Source organism: Camellia sinensis, unplaced genomic scaffold (genome assembly GCF_055761805.1).
Source record: "Camellia sinensis isolate YWXY unplaced genomic scaffold, ASM5576180v1 Unanchor10, whole genome shotgun sequence".
NCBI lineage: Eukaryota > Viridiplantae > Streptophyta > Magnoliopsida > Ericales > Theaceae > Camellia > Camellia sinensis.
This window is the reverse complement of record NW_028128988.1, coordinates 5,655,466-5,680,279: the sequence shown is the minus strand read 5'-3', so window position 1 is coordinate 5,680,279 and position 24,814 is coordinate 5,655,466. Positions and strand designations below refer to the sequence as shown.

At 34.6% G+C, this 24,814-nt stretch overlaps 2 protein-coding genes across 14 annotated transcripts; both read right to left on the bottom strand.

Annotated features, from left to right (window-relative positions):
- Positions 1–4,358: 4,358 nt before the first annotated feature.
- LOC114269614 (ranBP2-type zinc finger protein At1g67325-like) lies at positions 4,359–12,892 on the bottom strand. 13 transcript variants are annotated; one of them, XM_082911280.1, is made up of 15 exons: positions 12,499–12,892; positions 11,021–11,112; positions 10,376–10,467; positions 9,610–9,725; positions 8,809–9,082; positions 8,147–8,223; positions 7,497–7,610; positions 7,356–7,418; positions 7,185–7,261; positions 6,857–6,934; positions 6,615–6,677; positions 5,977–6,025; positions 5,726–5,872; positions 4,735–4,826; positions 4,359–4,629 (listed from the first exon to the last, which is right to left on the bottom strand). In XM_082911280.1, the coding sequence occupies exons 4-10, from the start codon at positions 9,649–9,651 to the stop codon at positions 6,886–6,888; spliced, it is 696 nt and encodes a 231-aa protein (XP_082767406.1). In that variant the 5' UTR covers positions 9,652–9,725; positions 10,376–10,467; positions 11,021–11,112; positions 12,499–12,892; the 3' UTR covers positions 4,359–4,629; positions 4,735–4,826; positions 5,726–5,872; positions 5,977–6,025; positions 6,615–6,677; positions 6,857–6,885. The 13 variants fall into 13 exon arrangements, with proteins under 13 accessions (XP_082767406.1, XP_082767404.1, XP_082767408.1 ...); XM_082911278.1 differs by having other exon boundaries at positions 10,677–11,112; positions 12,499–12,871; XM_082911282.1 differs by having other exon boundaries at positions 7,021–7,261; positions 10,976–11,112; positions 12,499–12,870.
- On the bottom strand, positions 10,411–14,901 carry LOC145814404 (uncharacterized). The gene is made up of 3 exons (XM_082911205.1): positions 13,728–14,901; positions 10,976–11,112; positions 10,411–10,467 (listed from the first exon to the last, which is right to left on the bottom strand). Exons 1-3 carry the CDS (start codon positions 14,899–14,901, stop codon positions 10,411–10,413), a joined length of 1,368 nt encoding a protein of 455 aa, XP_082767331.1.
- Between the last annotated feature and the right edge of the window lie 9,913 nt (positions 14,902–24,814).

Below are 24,814 nucleotides of genomic sequence, written 5' to 3'. Positions count from 1 at the left end.
CTAAATTTTTTTGAAAAAAAAAACATTTTTATTAAGCTAATTTTTGTGTTATTGTTGAAGAAAGGAAATTATGTATATTATTACTCCAAAACTTTGTATTGTCTAAATAATTTATATGATGGGTTGTGCATTATCATAGTTTTCTTTCATCAAACTTATTGAGTTCTTAAGAATATAATATATAATGTACACACGGATGGAAAACCAGAGTGATGGAGGATGGCAGCCGGTGGTTCGACGTCATAGCGGAAGAGGAGTTTGGAATAGTTGGGCGAATGTGTCTATCTACTCTGTTTTTGTGGATAATCTACCTGAAGCCATGCGAGCCAAAGGGCTGTACTCAATATTCTCTAACTATGGTGTAGTGGTAGATACTTTCATTCCGAACAAGAGGAGGAAATTGACAAGATCCCGATTCGGTTTTGTTAGGTATAATTGTTCTGTTGCAGCAGACATGGCTGTCCAAAGAGCTAATGGACTCTGGTGTGATGATAAAGCATTAAAGGTAAAAATGGCAGATTTTGCGAAGGACTATGGTATGAAATATAAGGCTGGTTCAACAATGCAGTCTAGAAAGTTTGCAGAGGAACCCACTAGAACACGTGCTGGGTACCAAGGTAAGAGATCTTTCGCGGAGGTAGTGAGCAATAAATTAGCAGGATCCAATACGACCTCGAGTGGAAACAGGGGATGTCCTTGGCTCAAGAACGGCATGTTTGGCTTAGTTGCTATGGAGTTCCACTAAATCTCTGGAATTGTAACACTTTCATTAACATTGGCAAGGTGTGGGGTGTTGTGTCTACTTTGGATGAGGACACTCGTAACTTAAACCATTTTCAATATGGTAAAGTGAAGATTGCGACAAGCTTTATGGAACCCATTAATCAAATCCTCAATTTAGAATGCAAGGGTGTTCTCTACCCAGTTAGGGTGTGTGAGGAGCAAGTCATCTTCATCAAAGACACAAAGTTGTCTGGCCTCAGCAATTCATCTGAAGGGTATTTTGGTGGAAATCGAAATGCTACCCTTGTAAAAGAGGACAATCAGATTGCAGAGAGAGGGAGTAAGCATGAGGAAGATGATGACCATGTGGCTATCCTTGATGGCAATGAGGTGGACCCGAGTGCTGAGGTGGAACGAATAGTAGCTGTGGAAGCACGTGAGAGCAGTAACGTCATGGTGGAGGATGACCAGCTCAGGGACACTTCGGTGGTGGCCGAATCAGATCTGCAAATAGGTACGTCAGAAGATATCGGCTACGCATGCCAGGATAGCTCTGCAAGACTGCTGGTGAGTCCCAAGATGAGAGCCGTTGATGGCAGTGGGAGTTTCGAAGGTGAAGTTCAAATTCAAACTTCTGGAGTGATCAAAACCTTGTGTGGGCCTGAAATTATGGGCCGAGGGATTAATTTAGTAGTGGATCTGAAATCAACCAATGAGACTAATGGATCTGGTGTGGGCTTAGTTCTGGACCATTCGGTTGTCGGCCCAAGTAAGCTATCTCCTCTCAATGTTGGGTTGGCCCCTTTAGATGTATGCAACCTAAGTTTACCTTCTGCTCCGATCCTCCAAAGTGATGGGGTTCTGGGTCATCTTCATCCCCGGCATATAGGGGGGTTGAGTGTCACTAGCTCACCCCCAAATAGTTTCACTCCTTTAAGCTTACAGAGGAAAGCAGCAAGCAAAAAGCATCGGCAGATGAAAAGCCTACAGTTTGGACCTTCTAGATTCGGGAAATCAACATTGAACCTGCGAAAGGGAGCTGTCTTCAGATCAGCAGCAGCTGCCACTTCACTCTCCATGGCAAGTAAATCCAGTAGAGGGAGGATTGATCTGTCTGAGGCGGAAGCAACTTTGGAATTGGGTAAAGCTCTCGGCATTGATTTTGAAGGCAAGGATGAGGAGGTTATTAGCAAACTGCTGCAGTTAGAAGCCAAGGACTTGGAGAATGTTAGAACACGGGTTAGGGATGCCAACTAGGCTACTGCTGTCAGGGGACCATTAGTGTATAATTTGTTTATATGAAGATTCAATCATGGAAAGTATAGTGGATGTTTGCTGTGATGCTGGTATGCTTTGCTGAGTTTGAGTGTCTGGGTGGCAGATTGTCTGTGGTAGTTGAGTGTCTGTTTTGCTGGTCTGCTGGCCTGCTGGCTGTATGGGTTGAATATTGATGTGTTGGATGGTTGAATAGGTTGTAGTGCAGGTCTAGTGGCTGTCCAGGCTGAAGACAAGATGGTCTGCTAGTTGTATGGGCTTTAATGCTGGGTTCTGGTTGCATGGGCTGTATTGCAAGTATCCTGGTTGTCCGGGCTGAAGGTAAGGTGGTCTGTTAGTTGATTGGGCTGTAAAGTGCTGTTTTGCTGGTTATAGGTGGCCTTGTGGTGAAGTTGTTTGGCTAGGTGTGCTGTTTTTTAGTTGTTTTCTTTCTGGTTTGTGTTTTTTTTTTTTTTTTTTTTTCTGCTTCTTTTGTTCTCTTTTTGTTGGTTTCTCACCAACTGGCGCTTGGAGCTTTGTGTTAGCTCCAAGCTCCTCTTTATTGATGTAGTCTATCTTTTTTAGTTGCTTTCATCAATAAAGATTTTCTTTGCCGATCAAAAAAAAAAAAAAAAAAAAAAACTTATTGAGTTCTTGCACATAAAAAATTTATTAATCAACGTCTATTTTTAGAATTAAGACTGAACTATACATTGAGAAAATTAAATTGATTAGAACTGAATTGATTTACGATTTTTTCATTTTTTTTTTTTTTCTCAATCCTACGCATGGGTAGCACTTACTTTCCAATGGTGGGATGTGCTGACTTGGAATGAAAAAATCGAATAGGAATTTTTGTAATTTGAAGGATTAATCAAATATATCAAATTGTGAACAAGAAACAAGAGATTCAAATCGTCCAAACAAATAACTGTGTGTAATGTATGAGAATATATATTATCCAATGATTTTAGTCTCCCAATTGAAAGAAAAATAAAGAAAAAAGATAAATTACTGTTTTACATTATTACATTGCATACATATAATTTATTTAAAGGAAAAGTTAGAGATCATGAAATTTTTTTCATGAAAATGATTATGAAAAATTTATGATTCTTGGATTACCTTGATTAGTGTGTAGTGCTTTATTCTAAGTTTAATCCAACAGCAATGCTAGGTATCATGAAAAACCTTTCGTGAAAATAATCATGAAAGTTTTGTGACCATTGGATTACACTTAGAATAAAACACCACGCACTAATCAAGGTGATCCATGGATCATAAATCTTTCATGATCATTTTCATGAAAAAATTTTCATGATCCCTAACTTTTCTCCTAATCCAAGGGTCACAAAACTTTTATGATTATTTTCATGAAAGGTTTTTCATGATATCTAGTATTACTGTTTATTTAATAAGAAGAATTACAAAGAGCAAATATCGCCAATTTAATCCGTTTCAGTTGATTCTTGGAAGAGTAATTCTTGAGACTTGTGGAACAGGTCTCGCGGAATAACACTGCCAGTTGTTTGATTAAATTTCTCTGTATTGCGATAATATCTCCAAAATAATTGCCACCACGCCAAAAGTCACCATTAAAATGGTTTTCAAAATGATTGTCATCGCCGGGTTGAACTATTTGGGGGAGAGAGAACCAAACCAAAGTGAGAAGGTCACCTCCTTGTCTGAGGAGTTGAAGATGGTTATCTTTCTGAGCCTTCATTGCTGCATAACATATCATACTCAACCACATTCACTACTACAAATATAGATAAAGATCACACTTTTTTAGTGTGATGTATGTTTTTTAATCACACCTTTTAAGTTTTATTAAAGTGTGGTCTTTAGGAGTATGATTAAAAATGGTCATTTTTAATCACACTTTTTAAGTGTCATTAAAAAATGCTTTCATCACACCTTTTAAGTGTGATTAATAATATTTAGATCCTTTTAAGTGTGGTTAAAAATATTTAGATCACACCTTTTAAGTGTGATTAAAAACTTTAGTTCACACCTTTTAAGTGTGATTAAAAACTTTAGGTCACACCTTTTAAGTGTGATTAAAAATATTTTTGATCACACCTTTTAAGTGTGATCTTTGAAAGTGTGATTAAAAAAGATCATTTTTAATCACACTTTTTAAGTGTGATTAATAACATTTAGATCACACCTTTTAAGTGTAATTAAAAATATTTACATCACATCTTTTAAGTGTGATTAATAACATTTAGATCACATCTTTTAAGTGTGATTAATAACTAATAAAATCTGTGATAAAAAAAAGGTGCTACATATTTGAAAAATAATTAATATTATTTTTGTATGCACATTTGAATAATGTAATACACACTATATACTATATTTTGAATCATAACCACATATTGAATAGAATAACGACATATATTTCATAAATGGAAATTAAATATTCAAAACTATATACAAAGGAATTAAATAAAAAAAATTATCTGTGCTTACATATATTAAAAAATGAAAAAACTTATAAAACCCCTTTAAATACAATATGACAATACAAAATCATAAAAATAATAATATTCAGTGTGCTCTCCAAATTCTCTGAAAATAACTTCATCCATAGCTCTCTTCAGCTTCATCAAGTCATCAATCATCTTCACCAAAATGATGATTATATAACTGAATCATCCAATTCCATTAACACAACTTCATTAAACTTGAATGGTTGAAAAATCTATCATAGTGCGACCATATATAAAAATTAGTTTGTGTCAATCATTGTACCATTCACGGATGCCTCTGAAAGGATATCAGAATTCAAGCTAGAGAGAGCTGTTAGCACCAATGGGTGAGAAGCAAGTGTAGAAGCAGGGATCCTGAAACAAACAGATATTCAAACCAGTTATGAGAGTTCTATCATGTAAACTAGGGTGGGGAAGTTGTGAAAAATGGATATCATAATCACATAAGAATTTAGAACATCCACATGAACAGCCAAAAATACCCAATCACAAAGCTTTCAGTTTCCCAAGAGTAACACAGACATATGCATAGAGAGAGAGAGAGAGAGAGAGAGAGAGAGAGAATAAAATAATTTGGAATATAATGATAAAAAAAATATATATAAATTTATGCCTATTCTCATCCTTCAGACTTTGAAAATTAGTGTTGCATTGCATTTTGTTGTAAAAAAATAATTAAATATTCATAATACATAACATATAATAATTGCTTACACTATATATAATATATAATAAATATTCAAATCTATATATTTTTGTGTGTCATCCACGTGTCATGTCCGACATTGTCTGATAATATTCCTGTCGACACATCTGTGTAGTGTTTATGCCGTGCTTCTTAGCCTATGAAGCATGGACACCGCTATGGCGGTCACGATGTCGGACACTTGTTAGACATGAACATGCCCTGAACACATGTCGGATAAGCTGGAGGAATTGGACACATTAGACGTGGGGACACAAAAAAAACATCTTAACATGAAACATCATAGGTATTAAATTTGTTTCAAAGACAGTTTGAAATGCACATATGCATCAGCATTGCCAAACTTCTCATTTACACAATTTCCTAACTTGAAGTTTATTTTGTTCCAAAATGAGTTCTTTAAGCCACAGTCAAATCCCCAAGATAAGTAGTAGCACCCAATAACATATCTACCTAAGGCCCAATGACGCCATCCCTTTTATGATCTCATCGACAGACAAAGCTTGATTTCAAATTAAATATTTCTTCTAAACAGAATTGAGTATACCTCAGGCAAAACTCTTAGTAGCTCGAGGAAGCTTGGTATGCATTCGGGGTGAGAATTCATCTCATCTCTAAGCCAATTTACAATGCCACCATCACCCCAATCTTTAGCAGGAACATGAACAGCCAATGCAGCCACAGCAAGGCTAATCTAAAAGGTGACAAATTTTAGCTGGACATATCTTTGTATTTACATTCCAAGTTGTGTGTGCGCGCACAAGAGTGTAAGTGGTTGTACAGAGAAAACAACAATACCTGGGTTCTAACTTTAGGGGGGGCCTTTGTGAAATGTTTTCAATAAGCTCTGCATTTACAACCATGTGAAAGCTGGTAATCAGTCAAAGAAACTCTTTTGCATCACAAACATGAATCAACATATGCACACAATTGCAAGAAAACAAGTTTACATGCACTAAACAGAAACAGCAGCATATAGACAAAACTTATTTACACTACGAACAGTGGAAAATTAGGGAAAGAAACAGTGAGGGAAAGGGGGCACTAGGTACACCAACGTTGGCGTATTTTTCAGATTGCAGGATCTTGTTCAAGATATTAGGATTCAAAATACAAAGTTACAAACTGCCTATCTGCAATCCTCACACGTCTTTATAGTGTATAAGAAAGAACACTGTTGCAGATTTATCAAGAAAGAAAAGGATGGAAGAACAAGCTAAGCTTATAAAGAATCTATGTAAAGCATAACTTTCAGTTCCCACTAACTATGGTATAGCATTTGCCCCTTTCAATTAGCAAACATGTAGATCCCAAGGCTCCCCCAGTAAACAATGAAATTATAGATAGAAATGGCACTACCAACAAATCATATGATAACTCATGCCAAATTCTGAATGAGAACCTCATAAAAGTGTAAAACCTATAAATATTCTTACATTTAATAAATCCCGTAACGGGCGAAAAGCTTCAGAAGGCAGCTCTTCAAAATCTCGTTGTACCTGTCCATCACAAGCAAAATGCACTATGATATGTGAAAAGAAAGGCTGCCTTGATATACCAAAACCTATAATAAATGCAAATCAAAAGACATATTCACAGGTGAATAGCATTATATAGCAGTAACCTTTGGTACAAATCACAAATGCACAGATAATGAATAGCAGGAGAATCAGATTACCTTGCTTCTGAGGGTTTGAGAACAAAAGATTAAAGTTTCTTGATTGCTACTAGCATCATGAAGTAAATTATTGGAGACCTAAACAAGCAATAACATATTAGTAAATCTCAACAATTAAAAAAAATGAGATCCAACCAACACATGATAAGAACAGAATCAAGTACTACAATGAATATGTATCATGTTAGCGCATCCGAGGAATAAATCTCAACAATTGATGTGCTTTTTTTTCCGTCGGCTAGAGAAACCCCAGTGATGGCAGATGCACCACATATTTTACACATCACTAATTATAATAATATTTAATGAAATTTATTCATCAATGTACATGATACACCATGTGTAACGTTGGCATATACGAGCAACAAGTAACGCCCAATTGATACCACCAAGAAACCTTGAAACCTGATTGTGACAGAGAATCACACAGCATATGTAGTCAAAAATGAGACACAGCAGCAAGAACAAAGAAACATTAAGAATGAAAGAGCATCCTCACATTTGAATAAACCCCACGTCGCTTTGCCCAGAGTGTCACACATCTCAGTGTAGTACGAAAGCTCTGACCATGATAAAAATAAACACAATCAGCAACACATACAAAAAGCCAAATTTATGAACAAAAATATTCAATAACAACCTGAATATTTGGGACCAAACGCAAAATTTGATCAGTCACTCTGCATCCATTGAGACTATGAACTGTCTGCTCATCTACATTCTGCAGTATTGAATCTGGTGAAATATTCAAGTCCTGTAATAGACAAACATATTTAGAGATTAACCTTGGGCTAATATATAGCTTTGCCCTTGATACTACACTAATTCAAGGCGGTGTGGCGTGCCCGTGAGGGCAGTGGTGGCTCTGCATTCTAAACCTGGGCTAATATAGCCTTGTACTTTGTTACTAAGTTCATTTATGGGGTGCTTGATCCTGAGAGAGTTGAGAAATTTTTCTAGATGAGGAGAGCATTTGAACCTGGTCTATATATATCCCATGAGGGGACATTGGTGACTACTTTGAAGCCCGACCAGAGCTTCTAGGCACGTTGACACCCAGATTTTGGCATTACCATGCTGCTTTGGCCACAACCTGCTGGCATCGACAACCTGTGGGCAAGGCAAGTCCATTTTCCCAAACCATCACATAGAGAAAGAGTATGGTTTTGAAAATATTTGTCAACTTAAACATGATTATGCGGGTATCATGTACGTTATTCTGTAGTACTATGCTTCCTTGCAAATAAATTAATTAGTAAACAGCTCTAGACATGGACATTTTGCACATACCATGTCAGCATGGCCCATGGCCATACCCATACCCAAGCCATAGCGGTCCATCAGGGGTGGCATACCGTACATCCTACCTAAAACAAACAAAAATAACAATAAATAAAAACACAACCTCATAAATGCTACACCAAAACAAAAGCCAAATGCAAATCAAAAAAAAAAAAAGAAAGAAAAAAAGAGACCAAATGGGCATCAGCTGAAGATACTAAATAAGTAAGACTGTAGAATGCACCAGCCTTCAAGAATCATAAGCCGATTATCATATCTTTATATGCTCAATAAACCGTAAAAAATTTCTAATACTACAAATCACCTTTTTCTCACGTATGTGGGTGGATGGGTATAGGGGTGCAGGTTTTTCTAAATAAAATAAACTACATTAAAAATCTCTATTTACCAAAAAGCATACATAACTAATCACAGGCCTACACCAATACAGAGCTCTCCTATGAAGCCTATAAAAAGAGATAAAGATTCACAAAAGTTACCTCTAAGGAAAAAAGTAGAGTAGATAAAGGGATGCATAATGACAGAATAGTTAACCAGTAAGGGGAATAAAAAAGGTAATTAGAAACTGATACAACGAAAACAGGCTTTATAGAATTTTTTTTTTTTTTTTAAATCATGCAACCAATAAGAAGCACAAGAGAAACACATACCATTTCCTATCATAGATCCACTAGAATAAGGTGTTGGACAAGCTATATGCAGGGGTCTATACGGGCTGCCTCCAGAAAGGCGGCTGCCGTAGTTGTAAGGATAGGCAGAACCCCCAGAAAATGGAACATCATAAGGAGACATAGATGATCCATTGAAGAGAGAAGATCCATAAGGTGCCACACCCATATACATCGAGGAGGGTGCACCAGAGCCTATATAGGGAGCTGAGGATGAGTAGACATGCATGGGTTGTATGGGTTTTGCAGCAGATTTCTGAAAGATAAGAAGAAAAAAAAAATGGTTTAAAGAATTCAATAATATAGTAGACAGAAAAAATAAATTAGTTGCAAAACACCACCAAACCGTGAAACATGTTGATCAACCATGATAAAGCAAAATGAAGATGGCAAGCAAGGATGATGTGATGAAAGTACATACAGACTAAAGAGCTGATAAAATGAAAACTTCGAGCAGACAGGACATTAATGAGAATTAAAGCAACCAACAAGCCAGATATAACTAAAAGACCTCATAAATACGTTCAGGGTAATGTTCACACATATAATTAAAATGTCTGCCATTGTGACTTAAAAGAGAACTTTTAATCTTACAAAGACCACTGTGAAAGCATTAAGTTGCCTATTAAATAACAGATCTGGATAAATATGCAAAATTAAAGTACTTATCAAAAATGACACATGCATATTATAACATGAATCTCTACACAACTCCTATAAGGAACTTTAAGTGAGTTAACTGATTCATGGGTGGTTAATATCACATCGAATTTCAGATCTTACTGAGTTGTAATCTGCTGGCCTCGATTGAGTACGGTTGTGCATATTGCAAGTCGTCCTAAATGAAAATTTGACATTTCCACAGCTAGGGCAGGTCCAGTCATCTTCCTTGCGACTGCCTACAAACATAAAGGAATTAACAAATGGGTCGCAATCATAACTTCTGAAATGAGATATATATCAGAGCCAATTATTGATATAAGGAGTAAAAAAAATTTGATAATTATTCCATCTTTCAGGAGTCAATTTCACAAAGCATGATAACAAGCACCACATGGACCTAAGCAAAAAACATGAAAAGATTATGTGCACAAACAAAGCTTTTACTTGCGTTTGGATCAGCATCAAAACATCAATTAGAACACATCAATTGTTTTGTTAATAAAACAATTAAAAGCTACAATTATTCACTAATTTCCAACACCAAATCACATCATGTCTTAATAGATTTAGAAACGTGAGAAATTAAAAATTAGTGAACAAATTCATTACCTCTTGGCATATCTCTGCCCACTATCCAAAATTCTTGAAACAAATTCCCCCAACCCCCCCTCCAAAAAGAGAAATTATATCAACTTAGCAGTACAAAGGGGAGAACACATATATCTATACATCATTTAGCACATATGGATACATATATGCATACAAAGGGGAGAACACATAATTTATTTGTTAATTTCTATAAGGCTGAACCCATAAGTGGTGGTTATAAGAGCAATGTTTTGTGTATTTTCGTACTAAACATGTATTTAATGTCAACATATATAACCTCTTTGTCTCTGCTGAAAGAGCAGCAACAAACTGTCAACTCTGCTTCCAGGCACCTTGATAGGATTTCCACATCAATGCAGCATGCTTCATCTGAAATAAAAAATTAAAAAAAAAATAAATAAATAAACAACTTAAAAAGACAATCAATGGATTCAACTGCATAAAATCAAAGTGGTATTCAATCTACACATGATTCTGTGTCTACACATGATTCTAACTACATTTTTGAACAAAAAGGGGGAATAATAGGACCACCCATGTGTAGCAGCTTGAAAGACAAGGAAACTCAGAAAACATACCAAGATGCAAGTTTATCAATTTACATGGGAACTACACCAAAATGATTATTAGAAGAGTTAGAAAGCAAGAAATGCCAAAATGAGATTTCAAAAAAAGGCAAAATAATGGACTAGAGAGAGACAAAGCAGATCTGATATTACCATGTTAGCAGATTGTAGAGAGAGAGAGAGAGAGAGAGAGAGAGAGAGAGAGAACAGATCTGATCGAAGAGAGAGCAGATCTGCATCTCTTCATCGTTGAGCTTCTACTCACTGTTTCCAATGATCCACATGCTAATTCAACATAATGTGGTACTTACACGTATCATACTGACTGCACCAGAAACATGATTCTGCATTTTCACCTGAGTATCACTCAGATGATCTGGTAAAAAGCATCCTGACCATTGCCATCCAGGTTTGTTGAAACGAATTGAAACTAGTAATTCCCTATGACCTGTTAAACCACAAGAAACCAAGTAAGAAAAATAATAGAAAAGAAAACATTATTATAAGAAAAGGCTTCCATATCTCAGTAAATTTTAAAGAAAAAAGAAATTTGCTAAAGATAAACATTTTTCATCTACCTAGTTGAGAGCTAAAAGAAGTGACAATATGAACATTTATGATATAGTCAGCCAAGCAGACAAAGTTGAATTTGACCATGAAATTTCATCTTTAGACCTTCCTCACTCACTCTGTTTTACAACCACCACATGCTTACGAAGTGGTTTTTAGGTCTGGAGCTTAAGCATTTTTCCAACAATCCCCACCTATATATTAATGCAAAGCTTTAAAAAAAGAAAGAATAGAGAACTTGAAAAAAGAGAATGTATCAAGTGGTTACAAATACACAGGCTGACTTCATGGAGAATAACATTAGATAATGAGGAGAAAGGACACTATTAGCTAAGTCCAGGCAAATGGATTTGAGTTTCATTGCTAAACTTTTTAATAGATCAGAGATGTAGAGCAAGTAAATATTGTTAAATGTACATATCTTCCCTTTCAAGAATACTTGTGATATAGGTTTTAGTTTTATCCAAAACAACCGTCCCATTAAGGTATAACCAAAGTGTGTCTGTACCAATTTATTTTTTTAAATGGAGCTACAACAATCAATCAATGGCAATAATCTAAATCCCTAATTGTCCAAGTCCAAATGAAAATAAGAAACATAATAATTTCACAACAAAAATAATAATTTGAGAGACAGAGATTTGTGAAGAAAATTAGTAGCAAATAAACTATGTACTCATAAGCAAGAACTATTGAAGCAGAATTTTCAACTAACATGCATTAACCACTTAAGCTAATTTTTCAACTCGCTGCAAATTAAAATGAACTTAAACCAAAGAAAAAAAAAATTAATTCAAGAAACTAATTTTTATACAATCACATGCTTTCAAAATTAGTTCAAGAACTTGGAATTCCCTTAGGGTTCTCTAATTTTAGATTCAATAATTTTTTTTTTATAAATTTTTTTTATACAATCACAACTAAGTTAAAGTATCCTAATTTTTGTAACAGAACATCAATTGTTTTAGAATAACAAATTTAAAAAAAATAAAAAAAAATTTGTGTTCAACCCATTAAAGAACCCAATTTCACAATAAGCAATTGACATTGAAGATATTTTTCCCAACTCAGATTCAAGAAGTTTATAAAAAAAGAGAAAAATTCACAATCTAAAACAATATAATCACATGCTTTCAGAATTAATTCAAGAAACTAGAGTTCCTTAAGGTTCACTAATTTTACATAATTTTGGAATTGTTCAATCAAAACCTTGATTTTTTAGTGAAAATCCCCAAAATCAAAACCCTAGTTTGAATCTACAAACCTGGTTGAAGGGTGGAAGTGTTCTTTGCGTGCATTCGTCTCTTCCGTCTCCTTTCGGCCATCTTCTCTCTCCGTCGTTACTTCTCTTTCTTTGTTCTTTTCTTCTGGTTCAGAGCTCTGTCTGTGTGTATTTTCTTTGTCCATCTTCTCCTTCTCACTCATTGTTATGCCGGTTGGGGTTTGGGTTTGGGATTTGGGGTCTAAAGAAGAGAGAGAGTGAGGGTTTTGAAGAGTTTTTGCAAAAGAAAGAGAGGAGGGTTTGGGATTTGGCGTCTGATGCAGAGAGAGGGTAGGGGTTTGAAGAGTTTTTGCAGAGACCTGAGAGAGAGAGAGAGAGAGAGAGAGAGAGGAGATGGTACGATGGAGAGAAAGTGAAAGGGTTTTGGGAATTATATATTTTATATAAAAATTAAATTGAAATATTTTATACAATCATACTTATTTAGGGAGTGTGATTAAAAAGTAATAGTATATATATATAATCACACTTTAATTAGAATATGTAATTAAAAAATATATAAATAATCACACTTTAATTAAAATGTGTGATTAAAACATATATATATAATCACACTTTTTTAAAAAGTGTGATTAAAAAGTAGTAGTGTATATATAATCACACTTTAATTACATTATGTGATTAAAAAATATATATATAATCACACTTTAATTAGAATGTGTGATTAAAAAATATATAAATAATCACACTTAGTTAAAAAGTGTGATTAAAAAGTAATAGTGTATATATAATCACACTTTAATTAGAATGTGTGATTAAAAATATATATAAATAATCACACTTTAATTAGAATGTGTGATTAAAAAATATATATATAATCACACTTATTTAAAAAGTGTGATTAAAAAGTAGTAGTGTATATATAATCACACTTTAATTAGAAAGTGTGATTAAAAAATATATAAATAATCACACTTTAATTAGAATGTGTGATTAAAAAATATATATATAATCACACTTGTTTAAAAAGTGTGATTAAAAAGTAGTAGTGTATATATAATCACACTTTAATTAGAAGGTGTGATTAAAAATATATATATATAATCACACTTAATTGAAAAGTGACATAAAAAATAAATATTATCACACTCAATCAAATAAAGTGTGATTAAAATATCAATCTAATTTTTTTTATCACACTTCCAATAAAAGTGAGATCTTTTTTTTTGTTAAAGTGTGATCTTTAACTATTTTTGTAGTAGTGATTGTACGAAGTATTTCCCATCTCTCTTCCATTTTCTTTTCCTTCAACTCTAATGCAAATTCGCGTGCCTCCCTTATGGTCGGATCAAAAGTTAATGGTAAGTCTTCTAATGCTCGGCAAGCTTCGCTTACATTATTCACATTCTTACTCTTGAGAAACTCTTGGAGAGCATTGATCAACTGGATCCTGTGACTGTCTGAGCTGTGACCAGGGTAGCCAAATTCTCTCCGTACACTAACGCCCAACATCAAAGGGCAAATGAGGAGTAGATACATCATGTAATGTGACAGAGTTCTGCATGTTTCCTTAATACTAGCTTGCCCGTCATCTCCGTCCGCAGAGGTGGAGTTAGTACAACTGCTTTGACAAGTATTCGAGTCCCAATGGTAGCACATTTCTGTTGTGATATGCCAAGCAACAATTCTAGAGTAAAATTGTTCCTGAACCGAATCTGTCGTGTCCCCTTCTTCGTCATTCAGTTTTTCAACTATAGTAGTAGAACTAGTATTATGGTGACGCATAATAGCATTTTTATCAGCCAAGTACTTTATGTGTCCCAGAATCATGCTAGGTAATTTAGAATCAGAATGGACATTCACACAAGTCTTGTGCATGTACCAGTTGACATTGTCCAGAATACCAGCCAACCACTCAAATCTGGTCCTACTCCATGTCGTCAATGTCATTAAAGGCTTGAACTGTTTTTTGAGGCAAAAACCAAGTAGATCAAATTGCCCTATCTTTTTTGACCACCTTTTCTTTTCAAGCATTCGGAATAACCAAGGAAACCTTTTTCCCAATTGGGCCACCAGTTCGAGATGTTTGTTTTTAATTAGCCAAAGAATTGTCCATTCAGAGAACAATAATAGAGCAACTGCATAAATCTCCAAAGTTAGAGCTCCTACCACTAGCACGCCTGTGATGGCAATATCAACCGTGGAGTAGTAGTGTTGTTGATTCCTAAAAGTGAGCCAGAAGTATCCTAATAACACACACACTGTACAAGCGAAGCTGATCGAGCGGAAAATGCATCCTACCTTGGTATAAGTTACCACTGCCTTTGTGTACCACAAATCATGCATCAACCCCATTTCAGCCTCCAATGCTTTCCAAAGAAATATTTCATCACCCACACAATGGTGTATCATAAACGTTGTCTTATCAGGTTCATATTGCTCCATATATTCCTTAAATTCCTTAACCGATTTTAGGCCCAGCAGTAAAGCACATACATATTGTTTCTCTCTAGCGTAATAATTATCTAAATGTATATCGTGAATTGATTGAATTGAGATACGGTCATAAATCGGTACAATGTGTCCCGATTTATCATTACTTAAGAACCCATGTTCTCTCTCCATACTTAATAATTCCAGCCACGAACGCCAAAATTGACAGAAAAGAAAGCAAGGAATTCCTCCAAGAAAAAATAATGACATAAACTGCCACAACAGTTTGAACACTTAATCCTATGAAGTGCCTCAACCACAAATTATTATCCTCCACAGAAAAAGCTGTTATAGTATCTGGGCCACCGAGATGCAGCAAAAGCAAGGGTGCCCATATCGCCCCCAATCCGCCATTAGGCTTAGCATTGCGCTTGTCAGAGAGCTTGCTAAGGGCCAGAGTTGCCACAAAATCGGCCATCAAGTAGGCCAACCAAACAATGACACCGGTCCACACTGAGATTGTGTACTTTCTCCGTTTGCCAAACAAGAAAAGAATCATTTGTAAAGTGAGACTAAGCAAAACCAACCCTCGAACATCCCATTCTTGCCATAGCTTTGTCAACGATTCAGGAATTTGACTCATCATGCCCTTCTTTTCTTTATCAACATATAGAAAGAAGTCATAATTTTTCAAAAAAATAGGAGGAAAAAAGATATAGAACATGGTATAAATTATTGTGTAATTTGTTGTTCAGAATAGAGTTGAGAATTATATGATTTGGTTCGATTTTGAAATAAATCAAAACCCAACCACTACTTGCGGTTCTATAAAATTTGCAACCAAACCGAATAATGAAAATGTGGTTTGGTTCGAGTTTGCTTGGTAGTCAATGCGTGAGACTTTGGCATGTGCTCCCTCTAATGTCTCATGTTCGAAACCTCCTAGGTGTAAATAAGTTCTTGAGCCTAGTCTATTTAGGGTTTTGCACTGACTTTAATTGGGACTTCCGCAAGTGGGCGGTGGTGGGATTAGTTCCCAAGTTAACAAGTAATTAATATATATATGTATATGTATATGAGTAAATGCTAGATATCATGAAAGAAATATTATGAAAAATTCCAAGAAGATTCTTCACCTTTGTATTACACACACAATAAAACAAAACACACTAATCAACGAATAGAAAATCTTCATAAAGCATTTCATGATATTTCTATAATTTTTGTGGTCTTTAAACATTTGGAAAAATGTATTTAATTTCATTTGTTTTGTTTTAGGGATATTTGAGTTGTTGTATATTCATTTTGGAGGAGTACAATTCGATTTAGACTCAATAGAATTGTTCGTTCACGTTTGGTTTTGTTAGAAAGTTTATTAGGAACTTAGAGTTATTGTGTTTGGTGTCGACACTCAGCTCCTGGAGGATCAACACCTGATGTTCTCCTTTTATTTATTGTTGGTTATGTTTTTTGGTGTTGATACCACCCCTTCTAGGTGTCGACACTGCCCTGCCTATCTGTTCTTGGTATTGCCACTGGTTTCTGATGTCGACACTAGGTCTTTCAGGTGTCAACGCTCTGTTTGCTTCAAACATTGGTGTTTCATCACTACTTCTTGGGGTTGACACCCCTCTTGGTATCAACACTTGGCAGAATTTTCAAAATTTTCCCAGCTACATTTTGACCCGACTTTTTTGGGGATTTTTGACTTATTCTTGGGTTTACTTTAAGGCAAATACTCTACTTTGAGCTAGTACTATAAATAGAACTCTCACACACTTTTTCTTCTCTTTTCTCTCTCTACAACGAAACCCACTTTCTTCCCCCAAACTTGCTCTTTCAAGATCTTCAGATCTACTCATTTCGAGTCATCTTCTCACCTTACTCCTTTAAGATAGAGTGTAGATCTTGTCGAAGGTTTCATTCTAATCAGAGCAAATTATCGTTTTGCTACCATTAACTTTTGGAGTTTTCCTCATTCTTCCTCCTACCTTAAGGTATGAACTTTCTTAATGATTTGCAAGTTATTTAGCTTTGTTATATGTTATATTTGATAGAAAGAATATTTTGAAAGCAGTGCATAACAGTGGAGATTGCTCTTTGGTTTTGAGTGTGGAAATCCCAAATTGGTTTTGAGTTTTGAATGAGTTTTGAAAAGAGAAAAGTTGTTTGGTTATGAGTTTTAAAAAGAGTTTTGAGTTGTATTTTGAGTTTTGAGTTGTTTTTTAAAAAAATTTGGATTTATTTTTTTAAAATATTTAAAAATTTTCTTAATTTTAGTTTTTAGGATAAATATTTTATATATTTTTATATTTATTTATTTATTTTAATGTGCACTATATTTCATATATTTTTGTGCTGCATTTTTTTAAATATTAAAAAATTGAAAAAAAAATTATTTTCATTTTCAATATATAATTTTTATTTTAAATATTTTATTTTATTTTATAAAAATATTTTTAAATATTTTATTTTTTTGTTATGTGTTTGGTTACAATTTGAGTATATAGTTTTGAAAAGAATGTGTAGTTTTAAGTTATGTATTTGGTTATGAGTTTTGAAAATAATTTTTGAATTGAATTTTGACTTATGTGTTTGATTACAATTTGGGTGTAAAGTTATATTTTGAGTTTAAAATATTAAAATTAGAAAAACTAAAATATTTACAAAATAAAATAAAATATTTAAAATAAAAAAATTGAAAAATATCTAAATAAAAATTATATGTTAAAAATAAAAAAAATTCTTAAACATTTTTTAATATGTTTAAAAAAATAAATCCAAAAAATTTAAAATACAACTCAAAATTCAAAAACTCAAGACTCAAAATACAACTCAAAACTCTTTTCGAAATTCAAAATTCAAAACCTCCTTTCAAAACTCTTAAAACACTTTTCAAAACTCATAACCAAACAAATTTTCTCTTTTTAAAACTCAACTCACAATTCTATACTCAAATCACAACTCCACACTCAAATCATAATTCCAAGACAAAACCAAACACGATCTTATATTTTTTTTAAATAATCTTTCGTGGTAATTGTTCCTTATATATTAAATAGTCTAATTTGATTTTATAAAATTTTTCTACGAAGTATTAACCCCTTTATTTCAATATCAAACTTGGAAATTTTAATTGAAAAATTATTTTTATACTAAAACAGGGGAACCACTTTTTTTTTTAATTGGATATTGATTTTTTTTGTATTTTTTCTTTGAATCCAAATGGAAGTATTTCCTTTTCTACATTGTAAACTTACATAAATGAAATATTGAATTTACTTAAATAGTTACATATGAAAATAAGATTGATGTGCAGGGAGTGCCTTAGGAACTGAGTCTGTGTGACAATCTATTTGTAAGGTGATCGAGAGGTTGGTTTTACTGCTCGAGCAGTGAAAAGGGGGCAACCAGTACTTTGCTCTGTAGCCCGAAATGCTAAGAGCTTGAGTTCACCACTTAAACGATAGAAAGACCGCTCGTGCAGTTTGCCCGAATCAAACTTAAAAAGTTGCTTTTTGCTTCTTCTTTTTTTTTTCTCTCTTTCTTTTCCTCTTTCCTCTTCTTCTTCTTAGCTCTGAAAAACCCTTTCTCTCTCTAAAAATCTCTCTTCTCACCAAGAATCAAGTTTAGATCTTTTATAGAAATCGAAGCCCGCATAGAGACCGTGATTTTCACCGATTGGATTGTCTTTTCGTGAAGAGTTCTTCTTGGGTATTGCTTCATTGTCTCCATTCTTGAGATAAGAGTACTTTTTACTTAGTATATTTATGATTTGAGATGTACATGTAGTAATTTCTGATACGTGCACACCCATTATCCACAAACATCACCCATTATCCCATGCTTACACCCATGATCTCAGGCATAGGTGGAAGTGGACTTAGAGAATATACTGCCTTAGAAACAGGCTTAGTAATAGTTTGTTTTCATTACTGTCAGCATAGGTTTCATTAATGGTAGTTTGTTTTCATTATTTTCTGCACATGATTGTAACCACTTCTTCCACGATCTACCACATCTTTTTGCATTATCTTTTGTAGTTAGTGTTCTGACTTGGCTTATAAATAACCTGGTAACTATTAAATAAAAGGAGTAAGTTTAATTCCCAGCTTCGTTCCTCTCTCAAGCCTCTGTTCTTCTGCTTCTTGCTCTCTCTCTCTCTAGCTGTTTTCTCACAAATTCCTTATCAGTGGTATCAGAGCCGCGTTCCATGGATACCCGTGGCAAAACCAACACCAAATTCTGCAATGAAATAAGTGAAATTTTGGCCCGTCATGAGTCAAATTTCGATCAAATTCATAACACCCTTCAATTAATCCTTGCCAAGTTACAAACCTTGCAACTTTCCCCGCCAGCCGAACCCGACTCTTATATTACCAATATCAACCCATTCGGCTCCAGCTCAAACCCCCGCCTTAACCCGAAACCAAGCAAACCAGCTACCAACCTGAAGCTCAGTTTCCCAAAGTTCACAGGGGATGATCCCACTTGGTGGATATATCGAGCCGAACAATACTTTGAATTTCAAAATATTGCGCCGGGCCAACGAGTCCAACTTGCCTCTTTTCATCTCAAAGGAATTGCCTTACAATGGCACCGATGGTTCACCAAGTTTAAAGGGCCCGTCGATTGGGGCGAACTCACTATAGCTTTGCTTCGCCGTTTCGGACCCACCGACTTCGATGACCCTTCCGAAGCTCTCACACGGTTGAAACATACCACCACTGTGGCTGCGTACCAAGAAGAGTTCGAAAGACTCTCCCAACGCATTGATGCTCTACCAGATAGTCATGTGATTGGATGTTTTATCACCGGACTTAAAGATAACGTTTGCTTGGACGTTAAGCTCAAGAAGCCCCGAACCTTATCCGAAACCATTGGCGTGGCCTGACTTGTCGAGGAACGCAATACCTTACAAAAGAAAACCAACATCTTCCCTCGACCAATTGTCGCCACCAACACTCCTCCAAACCATAACCTCGCCAACGCCACAATGGCTAGCCTCCATGGTCCACCCCCTACCCAAAAACCGAACCCACATCCATCTCCTCCTCAAACCCACACGTTCAAGAAAATGACAGCCCCCGAGGCTCGAATCCGTAGAGAAAAGGGCCTATGCTACTATTGTGATGAGAAATACGAGCCCAGCCACCGTTGTACCACACCCTAACTCTTCATGATCGAAGATGTCTTGGTCGCCGAAGATCAAACCGGGCCACCTAAAACCGCCCTTACTACATAGGACGACCCACCTGCATACTACCAAGCCGTGGCCCAATTTCATCCTGCGGCCAAGGATAATTCTAGCGGCGGGGAATGATACGTGCACACCCATTATCCACAAACATCACCCATTATCCCATGCTTACACCCATGATCTCAGGCATAGGTGGAAGTGGACTTAGAGAATATACTGCCTTAGAAACAGGCTTAGTAATAGTTTGTTTTCATTACTGTCAGCATAGGTTTCATTAATGGTAGTTTGTTTTCATTATTTTCTGCACATGATTGTAACCACTTCTTCCACGATCTACCACATCTTTTTGCATTATCTTTTGTAGTTAGTGTTCTGACTTGGCTTATAAATAACCTGGTAACTATTAAATAAAAGGAGTAAGTTTAATTCCCAGCTTCGTTCCTCTCTCAAGCCTCTGTTCTTCTGCTTCTTGCTCTCTCTCTAACTATTTTCTCACAAATTCCTTATCAATTTCTTAATTATACTTACGTATGAGATTAATGTGTTAGATTAAATGGATGTTGAGGCATAAAAGAGGGTTTTGTCCAAAATTTTGAAAGATTTTGAATAACTATTGATGGTAAAGGTTGTTGATGATGAATAATTGTTTTAAAAATGAAAATGAATGAAAAGCCCCAAATGTTGTTAAACCCTAGTTTTGATTTTTTTTTTTTCTTTACACTATGTTTGGTTGGGGGATTTGGAAATAGAAAGGGAAAAGATAAATAAAATGTGAATAAAATATGTTTACATTTCACCTAGTTTCACACACATTTTCTCTTTCTCTTTCCAAAGCTCTTTCTAAATCCCCCAACCAAACACAGGTTTAAAGGAGGAGTTTTGTTCAATTGGGTCTTGATTAATGAAATTGGGTTGATGTTTAGTGAAATGGTGTATGAATAATGATTTTGAGGTGTTATGAAATTTTATGACGTAATGAAGGAAATTGGATGTTGTTGGCTATGTTTAATCTTCATTGATATAATAAATGAGCTTTAGGTAAATTGTTATTTTTACAAATTCATGCATCATATTGCATCTTATGATTTTGGTCCATGATTAATATAATCTCTTGGAAGCTTAGAAATGTTGGTAGGGGGGTTAATAACATATGAGTCTAGATAGTTGAGTCGGATTTTGAAAATGAGATGTGTGTTATATTGGTATCCGCGAGGGAAATCAAAGTGCCCACTTGCGTTGTTTTGAGCTTATCGCCGAATGAATGCAGGAAAAGGTTTTTGGGTGTCCACGAGCCCGCCATTTCAGGAGTCGAAAATGTGGAAAAAAAAAAAAAAAAACATGATTTTTGATTGTCCACGAGCCTGCCATTTTAGGAGTCAACAAATGTGGAAGGGAAAAAGTTTTGGGATGCCCATCGTCCAATCATTTTTAGAGTCAATGAATATGAAAATATTTTCAGTATACAAATCTATATATGTATGTATCGTTTTTAACTATCAAGTTATGATACTTTTTAAGACTTCCCTTAATTATTTTTGAATTTTGCATACATAACAGTTGAATTACAAGTCATAAATAATTGTTTATGTGCAATAAAAAATGTATTATTATTTTAACTAGGGATGGCCATGGGACGAGCTTGCCATTCCCCCGCCCTCGCGGACAAACCCCACCTCCGCCCCCTCCCCCTCCCCCGCCCCCGCCCCATCCCCGCTACAAGTGAAAATTTTCAATCCTAGCCCTACACCAACGGATACCCAATACCCACAGATACCCGACCACATTTCAAATAGCTAAAAGAGTTTAGAACAATTTAAATCCTTAATAAACTAAATAACTTTCCTTATTTTCGTATATATAAATAGTGAGATTTTTATGGTTATTATTTATTTATTTATTTTTAAATAGAAACACAGACTTTTAGTATTTCTTTTTTATGTCTAATTATATTATATATATATATATATATATATACATACATATATTATTTATTTATATATCTATATATATTATTAATTATATTGGGTCAGGTTTGGATTGGGGACGCGATACTCGCCCCCACCCCACCCCCCATTGAGGGTGACAAAAATATAATTCACCCCTGCCCCACATAAGTGTCGAGGCAGGTAAAATCTGCCCCATTCAAGCTGATATAGACGAACATCCGTGGATCAGATTAAAATGTTCATCCTTAATTTCAACAGTATTAGCCAATACTTTTTAAGACACTAGTTAACCAAATCTTATAAACAAAACTAGACAAAGTAAGAAGATTCATTCAATGTTGAAACACAAAATATTCTACTACCTAAAAAAAAAAGAAACACAAAATATTCGTAATTTATGTCTCTAACTATGTCGACCTCAATAAATATATTTCACAATTAACATTACTAACACAATATAAATAAAAAATAACAAAACAACGAATCAAAATTGACTTACAGTATTTTGTATTTTGATTTGTGACTCCTGCAACAATATCCAATTCATATTGTGATTAATACGTATAACTTTAAAAGTTAATAAAAATTAAAGAAAAAATGATTTTTTTTTTTTTTTTCTTTTGCATTGTGGCTTCAATGAATGTGACAGCTTTTCAGTAGTAGCTTGCGATTGCCTAACAATAAGAAGATAAATGATAATATGGTGCTACAGACGTTTTGAAAATCAGACCGGTCATCCAACCGAAAAAGAGATTGGGTTACCGATCACTGATTTAAACGTGAAATCCATTAAAATTGAGTAATGTGATAAATAAATTAATATATATATATTTAAAAATATAAGTATAAAAATAAAAATAAAAATCTAATTAGATAAATTAAACAAAATAATAAAATTTTCCAATACCACTCACAATATATAAAATTATAATTTACAATAATAATGTTAAATATCTTATTTTTATTTGTTAAAGACGTTATTTGGTGGCTTGGTTTGGTCGTGTGTTATAAGGAGACAAACCCACAAAAAGAAAAAGCCAAAAGTATTCTTTGGAATCATATTTCTGAAGACAAGAAACAAGATGACAAAAATAGTGAAAGAACTGTCAAAGCAGGGGAAAAAAAAAACAGTAAATAGAGCAAGACCCATATGAAAAAAAGTAGACTGTAAAAGAGAATAACTACCTGAGAGCTGCAGCTTCACCGTCGGACTGAGAAGTTGAAGTCGCTAGCTGGTGGACTGAGCATAAGATGGAGAAGAGAGAGCTTCAATCGTCGGAGAGAGCGTCAAAGTCGCCGGCGCAAGGGAGACCAAACGGAAAGGAATCGAGTCGAGATCCAGAGAGGAGGCGGCTGAGATCTGGTCAAAACTAAATGAACAGAAGGCTTGTTGCATTTGGAACCCATTAAATTAATCAAATGGTCAAAACTAAACTTTTTAGTTGCAGAAAACCGGACGGCTAGAGCAAACCGGGGCCGGGTTACTGGATTTTATAAATGAACAGAAGGCTTATTGAATTTGAAACCTATTATTATTAAATTTTATAGGATTCTAGAGTATATGACCTCATGCATTCTGCAATTGCTGTTTCAAATGCAAAAATGGAATAATTGCCAAGACTGAAGGAAATTATTTAATCAAATGGATTCTTTCAGAACAAATTTCTTTGAAAAGAGATGAAGCAATAATAAATTTGGAAATTTTATAATAAACACTATGAACAAGAGATGTATTATATGTTCAGTTGTGATTTTGTAATTTTTTCCGATTACTTATTGTGGTGTTTCCTATTATTTGATTATAATTTATTTTGGTATTAGTTATGACTTAATTGTCACCTATTGTAATTGTTATTTTGATTTGATCGAATGAGCCTTAGTTATGCGTCAAGTGGTGTTTCATTATAACTTATTTTCACTGCTGGAAATCAAGGTTTTAGAGGCGTTTTAAAAACGCCGCTATAAGTCCTAAAAACGCCGTCAAATATTTTTGTGGCGTTTAGCACTAAACGTCGAAGATGCGGCCGTCGCTATAACTCTATGGCGCTTTAGAAACGTCACTATATTACTATAGGCGGCGTTTTATAAAACGCCGCTAAAAGTTCTACTAATTGTAACATGACGTCACCATGCTATTTAGCGACGTTTTAAAACGTCACTACATCTCTTTTTCCCAACTATTTAGCGACGTTTTTAAAAACGCCGTGATAGCCCCTTTTTTTAAAAAAAAAAATGTGCTAATTTTTTTAAAAAATACCTATAATAAAACTAAAATAGTACTAATATAAAATAATAACTCCCATTCATATAGTAAAATCTTATAAAATGATAGTCCACAATCATTGTGCAAAAACAAAACATTCACACAAATCAAACGGTGTATGTTACACAAAAATATTTCATATTTCTCACACTCTAGAAATCTTCATATGGTCATTGGAGAGTTACTGAGTTAAGAATAAGTCATCAATGCAAATAAACTCTCTATTTCAAATACAAGAACCAACAAAAAAAATTAAAAAATTAAAAAATGTCATAACAACTGATAGTAATATTAGTCCTTAGACTACCAGGTCACCAGCTAAAGTAGCAAACACCAGACTTTCTTGTCCATCAGCATTCTTCTTTAGATCTGCCAATCTGACGGTGCTAACAAAAGCAATCTTGCATACCACCACACATTCTGGATCAGGAGAACCACCAGGGACAAGCTGCATTACGCACAAAATGTTAGAATTGTAGAATACAAAATCAATAGGACTCAGCTTCTCAAACAAAA